The 9718-nt window shown below is 44.8% G+C and overlaps 1 protein-coding gene across 4 annotated transcripts in view; it reads left to right on the plus strand.

Moving 5' to 3' along the window:
- Nucleotides 1–8480, plus strand: part of PSME3IP1 (proteasome activator subunit 3 interacting protein 1) — a 36116-nt gene extending 27636 nt beyond the window's left edge. For all 4 annotated transcript variants that reach the window (XM_032854404.1, XM_032854403.1, XM_032854405.1 and 1 more), the window contains exon 7: nucleotides 8108–8480. In XM_032854404.1, coding sequence (XP_032710295.1) covers nucleotides 8108–8325 — 218 coding nt within the window. In that variant the 3' untranslated portion in view covers nucleotides 8326–8480. The remainder of the gene's footprint in view (nucleotides 1–8107) is intronic.
- The last annotated feature ends 1238 nt before the right edge of the window (nucleotides 8481–9718 follow it).

A 9718-nucleotide genomic window follows, 5' to 3' on the forward strand; every position in this document is an offset into this window, starting at 1 on the left:
CATTCTTCCCTCTCCTCAGCCACTGGCAACCACTCTTCTACTTTTCTCTGGATTTGCCTTTTCTGGACATTTCATGTAAATGAAATCATGTAGTGTATGGCGTTTGGTATTTAGCTTCCTTTCACTGTACAAAGGTCATCCATGTTGTAACATGTATCCGTACTTTTTACAGCTGAATAATCTTCCATTGTGTACTTTTTACAGCTGAATAATCTTCCATTGTATGGTATGCTGCATTTTGTTTGTCTAGTCATCAGTTCATGGGCATTTGGGTTGTTTGCACTTTTTGGCTATTCTAAATGATGCTGCTATGAACGTTCATGTACAAATTTGTGTGTGAGCAACTATTTTCAGTTCTCTTGGGCATATACCAAGAAATGGCATTTCTAGGTCATATGGTAACTCTATGTTTGTATGGTTGACTTTCTGAGGAATTGCCAAGCTGTTTATCAAGCAGCTGTACCATTTTTACATTCTATCAGCAATATATGAAGGTTCCTGTTTCTTTTTTTTTTTTTTTTTTAAGATTTTATTTATTTATTTGACAGAGATCCCAAGTAGGCAGGGAGGCAGGCAGAGAGAGAAAGGAGGGGAAGCAGGCTCCCTGCTGAGCAGAGAGCCCAATGTGGGGCTAGATCCCAGGACTCTGGGATCCTGACTTGAGCCAAAGTCAGAGGCTTTAAACCACTGAGCCACCTAGACACCCAAGGTTCCAGTTTCTTTATTTACATCCTTTTAAAAAACAAACACAAAAAACTGATTTATTTGAGAGTGAGCACAAGAGAGAAAGGGAGAGCATGAGTGGGGGTTGGGAGAAGGAGGGAGAGGGAGAAGCAGACTCCCTGCTGAGCAGGAAGCCTGATGTGGGTGGGGCTTGATCCCAGGACCCTGAGATTAGGACCCAAGCTGAAGGCAGACCCCCAACCCACTGAGCCATCCAGGCGTCCCTTTACATCTTTATCAACCCTTGTTATTGTCTTTTTTTTTTTTTATTCTGTTCATTTTTGTGGGTGTGAAGTGATAATCCATTTCCCTAATGATGATGGCATTATGTACTTATTGGTCATTTGTATATCTTCTTTGGAGAAATATTTACTCAAATCCTGAGCCTGTTTTAAATTGGGTTACTTGTCAGGCACCTGGGTGGTTCAGGGTTAAGCCTCTGCCTTCGGCTCCAGTCATGATCTCAGGGTTCTGCGATCGAGCCCTATATCAGGTGCTCTGCTCGGCGGGGAACCTGCTGTTTCCTCTCTCTCTGCCTCCCTCTCCACCTACTTGTGATCTCTGTCTGTCAAATAAATAAATAAAATCTTTAAAAAATATAAATTAAATAAATTGAGTTACTTGTGTTTTTAATGTTGAGCTGTAAGAATTCTTTATGTATTCTGGATACTAGACATTTGTCAGATAAGTGATTTACAAATATGGTCTTCTTACTGTGGGTTGTATTTTCATTTTCTTTTTCTTTTTTCCTTTTTCCTTTTTTTTTTTTGTATTTTCGTTTTCTTGATCGAGTCCTTTGAAACATATAATTTTTAGATTTTGAGGACATATACATTAGCTATTTTTCCTTTAGTTTGCTTATGCTTTAGGTGTCCTGTCTAAGAAATGATTGCCTAATCCATGGTCTTGAAAAGTTACACCTGTGTTTTCTTATAAACTTACACCTGTGTTTTCTTATAAAAGTTTTATGGTTTTAGCTCTTACATTTTGGTCTTTGATCCATTCTGCATTATTTTTTGTTTATGGTTTGAAGTAGGGATGCATGTTCATTCTGTGTGTATATCCAGTTGGTCTGCACCATTTGTTGAAAAGGCTGTTTTTACCAGACTGAATTGTCATGGCATTTTTGCTGAAAATCAGTTAACTAACATGTATGGGTTTATTTCTGGACTCCTCTCTTCAATTGATCTTTCTTTATGCCATTACCACACAGTCTTGATCACTATAGCCTCTAGGAAGTTCTGAAATTGGGAAGTGTGAGTCCTCCAACTTTGTTCTCTTTCAAGATCGTTGAAAGATCTTGAAAGAGAAGGTGCAAGATTGAGGTCTCTTGCATTTCCACATGAATTTGGGGATCAACTTGTCAATTTCAATAAAAAAGGCAGTTGGGATTTTGATAGGGATTGCTTGAGTCTATAGGTCACTGTGAGAATATTGCCATCATGTGGCATTTTACAATAGGCTATTACATCTTCTTAGTCTCATTTGACCTATAAGAAGTTCTTCCTTTTTGTATTTTTTTGTTTCCTTTGTTTTTGTGAAGAAACTGGGTCTTTGTCCTGTGCAGTTTCCCATACTCTAGATTTTGCTGATTGCATCTCCACAGTGTTCATTTGTTCCTCTTTTTCCTGTAAAATGGTAATTCGATCTAGAGCTCAATTAATTCAAGTTGGTATTTTGGCCAGAATACTTCATATGTTGGTTTGTACTTCCCGTCATCATTGTTAGTATTTTAATTAACACACTCTTCTGTTCATTGCTTAATTCACTTGTACCTTGGGGATCATTACATATCTCTACACAAAGAGCTTCATTCTTTTTATAAGACTGTGTAGTATTCCATTACATGACTGCACCATAGTATATTTATCCTTTTTTTTTTTTTTTAAAGATTTGTTTATTTTAGAGAGAGAGAGCTGGTGCACATAAGTTGGGAAAGGGGCGGAGGGAGAGAGAGAATCTCAAGCAGACTTCCCACTGAGCACGGAGCCCAGTGCAGGGATCAGTCTCACGACCCTGAGATCATGACCTGAGCCGAAATCAAGAATCAGACGCTTAACAGACTGAGCCCCCCAGAAGCCCCTATCCTGTTTTTTTATGATGAACATTTAGATTGTTTCCATTTTTTCTCTGGTATGAGGTTTCATTAAATAACTTTGTACATGCATCATTCATCACATTCATGATATATTAGGGTAAATACTTAAAAGAATTATTGGGACAGAGAGGATATACATTTGTAATTCAGATAAATATTGCAACCCCCCTGCAAAGAAGTTATGGCAGTTTACATTCTCATCAGCAATATGGGAGCTCCATTTCACTGGTCTCTTTTCAATATATAGGAAACTTGCTAAATTGGCTGCTTAAATAGGGTTACGTGTGTATTGTGTCTGTATGCACATAGGTATATAAAATTTTACAGAAATCTTGAACGTACTTCAACTGGTTAATTAGTAGCCCTGTATCTGGTGCTTATTCCCTTGTAGGAACTATTTGCATCAGTCAGTAGAAAGGAAAACTTGTGTGGCTTTTTTAAACTATCTCGGGTAGACACCATGTTTCAGAGCCACCTTTCTTAATCCCTTCGTCCTCCCCCACTCCATTCTTACAGCGGCATTCTTACAGCTGGGCATGAAATACCCTCTTCTGATAGATGCTGAGGCCCCACAGGAAGAATATTCCCTGAAAGCTTGCTTGAGAGTCTTGTCCATGGCCGAAGGCTTTGTCCCTTTAGTTCTCCCAGAAGATAGCTCTGTGACCCTAATGGAGATTCAGGCTTCCCTACTGGAGGCTCTGGACTTCAGCTCCAAACAGAGCCCGTGAATGAATGCACAATTGGCCCCATTGGCTGTCAAGTCACGCGTCTGTTTAAATCCCAAAAACATTCTCTATTAGTAATTTTCTGTGTTAATTTGGTATGACAACGTGGTCCTGCAAATGCAGAAGTTGGCAGGAAACTTCACCAAATGGGGGAGATCAGAGGGCACCATTTTGTTCTCTTTGGACAGTGTAACTATTTTTGGAATGAAATTTGTCAGAATTGCAGTCTCTTTTCTTTCTTGAAACCTAGATAATCGAGGGATTTGGTCTTTTTGCTGAAACTCTCCTGATGCCACCATGGTCCCGATTCCTTGGGTTTCGTTTCGTTTTTCTTTTTCTCTTCTCTCTTCTTTCTCTCTCTCTCTCGCTTTATTCATTTGGTGGGGTGGCGGGGGGTGGAGAGGGAGAGAGAGACTCTCAGGCAGTCTCATGACAGGTCTCATGACCTGAGCTGAAACCAAGAGTCAGACGCTTAACGGACTAAACTACCCAGGCACCCCTCCTTGGTTTCATTTCTGTGGCTGGCTTCCATCCTTCCATTAGGCTAGCTCTAGTCTTGCCCAGATACTCTGAACTTAATCTTCCTTTTCTATCTAAGCTAGAGACTAAAATTCAATTCACCCTTGAAATACTTAATAAAATGACATCTCACTTAACAGCTTCACATAAATTACTTTTCTGGGTAACTGATTCATACCTTATAAGATAGCAGCTTCTTTTAAAAAGATTTTTTCAAAATCTTAGAGAAGGAAAGCAGAGAGAGAGAATGAGAGGGAAAAACAGACTCCCCACTGAGCAGAGTCTGATCAGGGCTCGATCCCAAAACCCTGAGATCATGACCTGAGTCTAAGGCAGATGCTTAATGCTGAGCCAACCAGGCGCCCCAGACTGTGGGTTCAGCTAGTTTTATTTTGACCAAATAGTTCTGTTTTGTTTTGTTTTTAGGTTTTATTCATTTATTCATTTATTTATTTATTTGAGAGATAGTGACAGAGAGTGAGCACAAGTGGCGAGGAGAGGAAGAGGCAGGCTCCCCACTGTCCTGGGAGTCTGACTTGGGGCTTGATCCTAGGACCCTGGGGTCATCTGAGCTGACAGTAGACACTAAACTGACTGAGCCACCCAGGTGCCCCTTAACCAAATACTTTTTTTTCTCTTCTTTTTTTTTTTTAATTATTTTGTTATTTATTTAAGATTGTATTTATTTATTTGACAGAGACACAGCGAGAGAGGGAACACAAGCAGAGATAGTGGGAGATGGAGAAGCAGGCTTCCCATTGACACAGGGCTGGATCCCAGGCCCCTGGGATCATGACCTGAGCTGAAGGCAGAGACTTAACGACTGAGCCACCCAGGTGCCCCTTAACCAAATATTTCTAACAGAATCAAAGTGTCACTGAGTATGTGAAAATAATACAATGTATGTTCAAGTAGTGAATGGTGTACAATTTGATGTTGTGCCCCAAATTTTCACCACCACCACCCCCAAATTTAGCTATTTGCAGTGAACTTCTGTAAAATGTCTTCAATGCATTGTGAATGCTGATTTGCTCTGTGCTAGGCCCCATGCTGTGTGCCCAAGGGACAGAGTGGTGAAGGAAGAGCCCTTGCCTTCAGGCTTACAGATAGAGAATACAGACCAGCAGGCCTTCTTATCATTAGACTTTACCTTCTTCTACAGCCTTCCTGGCTGTAATACAGAGCTGCCCTTGGGCTTAGACAGATATGTGGGACTCTTCCTACCTAATTTAAGTAGATGATGATGCTCTTTGAACTTTTGCATTTGCTTTTCTAAAAAATTATCTATATAGGTAGTATACACACATAATAGAAAATTCAAAAGGGGCAAAAGTATGTGGAGTAAAATTTAAGTCTCCCCTATTACCTGACTACTCAGCTGATGTCCCGGGCAGTCATTGTTAGAGTCTTACATGTATTGTTTCCAGCGTTATCATGCGTGTCCGTGGGCATTCCCTCTCCCCACGGACTGTAGCTTACACATAGCCTTGCCTCTTTCATATAGCATGGTGTCTTGGAGACCATTCCATACCAGTACGCAGAGGCATTACTCTTCTTTATGGCTGAATCGTAGTCCCTTACACTGGTCTTTTTTTTTTTAAGATTTTATTTATTTATTTGATAGAGAGATCACAAGTAGGCAGAGAGGCAGGCAGAGAGAGGGGGGAAGCGGGCTCCTTGCTGAGCAGGGAGCCTGATGTGGGGCTCGATCCCAGGACCCTGAGATCATGACCTGAGCCAAAGGCAGAGGCTTAACCCACTGAGCCACCCAGGCGCCCCCCACCCCCGGTCATAATGAACCTTTTGGTTCCTGCTATTAACAGTGCTGGAGGGAATGGTCTTACATTAACATAGTTTAATTTCGAAGGACACTGCCCTGCATTTCTGAGCAACACACGAAGATGCCTATTGCCCGTAACTTCCCTCCTTATAGATTGTTTATTCTCCCAAGTTCGTTTTACCTATTTTTTTTATTTTTAAAGATTTTATTTATTTATCTTGAGAGAAAGCACAAGAGTGGGGAAGGTCCAATGGAGAAACAGGCTCCCTGCTCAGCGGGGAGCCGGATATGGGGCTTGATCCTGGAACTCTGGGATCATGACCGGAGCTGAAGGCAGATTCTTCAACCACTGAGCCACCAGGTTCCCCCATTCTCCCAAGTTTAAATGCCATTTTTTCTTTTCCTGTGAACTGTTCATGCATTCTGTCCACTTATTATTTTTTTAAGATTTTATTTATTTATTTGATAGAGGAAGATCACAAGTAGGCAGAGAGGCAGGCAGAGAGAGAGGAGCAAGCAGGCTCCCCGCTGAGCAGAGAGCCCGACGCGGGACTCGATCCCAGGACCCTGAGATCATGACCTGAGCCGAAGGCAGAGGCTCTAACCCACTGAGCCACCCAGGCGCCCCAACTGTCCACTTATTTTTAAAGATTTATGTTTGTTTTAGAGCACAAGTGAGCAAAGTGGGGAGGGCCCGAGGGAGAGGGAGAGGCCTCAAGCAGAGGACTGCTGAGTGCGGGGCCCAGCTCAGGGCTCAATCCCGTGATCCCAAGATCATGACTTGAGCCGAAATCACGAGTTAGACACTCAGTCCACCCAGGCACCCTTGTCCCCTTTTCTTTTTTCTTTTTCTTTTTTTTTTTTTTTTTTAAAGATTTTATTTATTTGTCAGAGAGAGAGGGAGAGAGAGCGAGCACAGGCAGACAGAATGGCAGGCAGAGGCAGAGGGAGAAGCAGGCTCCCTGCAGAGCAAGGAGCCCGATGCGGGACTCGATCCCAGGACGCTGGGATCATGACCTGAGCCGAAGGCAGCTGCTTAACCAACTGAGCCACCCAGGCATCCCGCTTGTCCCCTTTTCTATTCAGCAGTTGGTTGGTTGGTTGGTTGGTTGGTTGGTTTTGGAAGAACTCTTTGTATCCCGAAGAAATCTGTTTTCATGTCTTTGTTGCAACTCTGCCTCTGCTTTCCTGTTGTCTCGTTACCACCATCTCTACGAGCGGTGTCAGCTCTCATTTCACTTTTCTGTGTCTCCGTGTTTCACTGCTGCCTTTCTTCAGCAGCATCTCTTCCCCTATTAGAACTTCCTGTAAGACGAATGGATACAGTGAGCTCCTGGGCTCCGTGTATTGGCCACCGGAGATCTCTTTTTGCCTCTCAGTGGTATTTTTGTGACTTACTCCTGACTTCATATACTTTGGAACCGCGTGTCCTTTTACGTTTACGTGAAGTGTTCCTTAGGGGCTTGTTAAGGCAAAAGCCTAGAAAGGTATATACTTGTCAGCCCGAGACAGTAAGGTTTGAACTCCAACCCTTACTCCATGGTGAGCTCTGGTATTGTTTTAGTACATTATTATTATTATATTTAAGAGGAGGAGAGCACGCATTCGTGAGTTGGCGGGGGTTGGGTGTTGAGAGGCACAGGGAGAGAGAGGATCCTAAGTGGGCTCCATGCTCAGCTTGGAGCCTAACGTGGGGCTCAATCTCACGACCTGAGCCAAAACAAAGAATTGGATGCTGAACCGGCTGAGCCACCTAGGCATCCCAGTTTTTTGAGTCAGGTTTGGTTTAACATTTTTTACTCTCAGTGGCCTTTAACCTTGGCCTAGTCCTTTGACCCCCCCTCATCAGTAAAATGGGGGATACCTATATATCAGGTTGTTGTAGAGATTCACTGAGGCTGGAAACATTTAGAAGCAACGAGAGGGGTGGAGTAGAGTCCTTAAGTTTTCATCTCATCCTCAAGTCCCCATGTTTTCTAGATTGAGGTTTTCCATCTCTCAGGCACTGCCATGGTTCTGGGTTTCCCGGGGCAAGAAGAACCCTAGCTACTTGGTCACATTCTGCACGCTCTTAAAACATTCTCTGAGCATGGCGTCAGTTTTGTCAACGGTGGAAAAGGAACAGCTGTCAGACGCAGGTGCCGGTGGTGCTGACTGCATAGGGTGGTTGGGGCTTCACGGTAAAGCCTGGGGCACAGTGGCAAGTTCTCGGTCAGCTCTGGGAAAGGAGGTGAAGTCACGGCCCTTCCTCCTGTCTTGCAGAAGCCCCGTCCTGCATGTCTCTTGGCAGCACGTCCCTGAGCGCCCCTTCCATCCACTGCCCCTCCGCTGCGGTCTGCATCGGCATCCTCCCGGGCTTGGGCGCCTACTCCGGGAGCAGCGACTCCGAGTCCAGCTCAGACAGCGAAGGCACGATCAACGCCACCGGCAAGATCGTCTCCTCCATCTTCCGAACCAACACCTTCCTAGAGGCCCCGTAGCTCCTGTGTCCCTCCCAGAGCTCCTGCCCGAGTAGACCGGTCGGTTTGTTCCACCTCCGGGCCTCCCCTCCCTCAGAACTCCTTTGCCCGCTTCCTGTGCACACCGTGACATTTTTAACCTCATCTAAAAATGTGCCAGAATCCACTGTGGTCCAGCTTGTGTTTGGTTTCTCTTTCTACTCCAGTGCAGGTGTGCGGCCCTGTCTTGCTGCCTCTTCCCTTGCCACGGTGGTGGGGCGGGGACCGCGGCTCCGCTGAGGTTCCCCCGGAAATGCCTGGGAAGATAGCCACCCGCTGGTGTGCAGTGTATAGATCCCGTTGCTTTCTTGTTTTCTTTGTTTCCCTTCCTGACGGCACAGAGAAGCAAGGGCAGTTATGGGACAGACATCATATAACCCTTCTCTTCTAGCTGAGCGCACCATGTGGTTGTACTGCGCTGTGGAGCATTTTGCAGGGTGGGGGGAGGGAGGCCCCAGGTGAACTGCTGCACCCCCTTGGAACTGACCGATTCTTGATGTTGTGTGACTAAGTAAAGATTATAAACTACATCTGCCAGGGGTGTCACTCAGCGCTCAGCACTCATTGTGGAGTTTTTCCTTATTCCTTCTCTTCCTACTCCCTCCATCCAATCCCATTTAAGACCCTAAACCTTAGAGAAACAAACATGGGCCTTACCTTATTTCATCATGGCCAGAAAGCAGAAGCCCTGGTAGGTATGTAGACGAGATGACTTATTTCTAGCAGCTTCTGGAATTCTGAGTGCCAACCAGTGGGACACACCTGCCTGTTCTGACTCGACTCTGTGCTCTGTCAAGGCCCCTCTCTGTTTGGAATGTTTGTAGTTGAGGCTTCTTACTGTGGAAGCTTTTTGTGGCCTAAAGGTGCTGCCCTGTCTTTTCCTCCCCTCTGTGCGCCCCCTTCCTGCACAGGGCAGTTTCAAGACTGTGCGCAGCCAAGACCTCGAGGCACTGTTCCACCTGTCTCCTTAAGGGAGGCAGAGGCTCTCCCTCCGGGATGGAGAGAGATGAAGTTAGAGGGAGGCATGCTCTTGAAAAGCAAACACAAAAACATCTATAAGCTCCCCTGCTCCAGGAGAATGAGTCTGTACAGTTCTCTCTTCCCCTGGGTTCCTACATCAATTGTTTCTACTTTTTTGGGTGTGAGACGGAGAGAGACACACACAGAATGTGTTGACACTGTGGTGCTGGCAGGCAGAGCAGCTACTCATTTTTAATGTGGGCAGAGAGGCCCCTGGATCTCCTCCAACCCACTGCCTCTCCCCTTCCAATGCAGTGACACTCCGGTGCCCGTTAACAGATGGTGACTTCCCTTCACCCACAAGTGATGCCTTGTGAATCCTTCTTCCTTTTCAGGACCGTGCTAATTGTTCCTG

The sequence above is a fragment of the Lontra canadensis genome, unplaced genomic scaffold (assembly GCF_010015895.1).
Source record: "Lontra canadensis isolate GAN:19392208 unplaced genomic scaffold, GSC_riverotter_1.0 scaffold8, whole genome shotgun sequence".
Taxonomy (NCBI): domain Eukaryota; kingdom Metazoa; phylum Chordata; class Mammalia; order Carnivora; family Mustelidae; genus Lontra; species Lontra canadensis.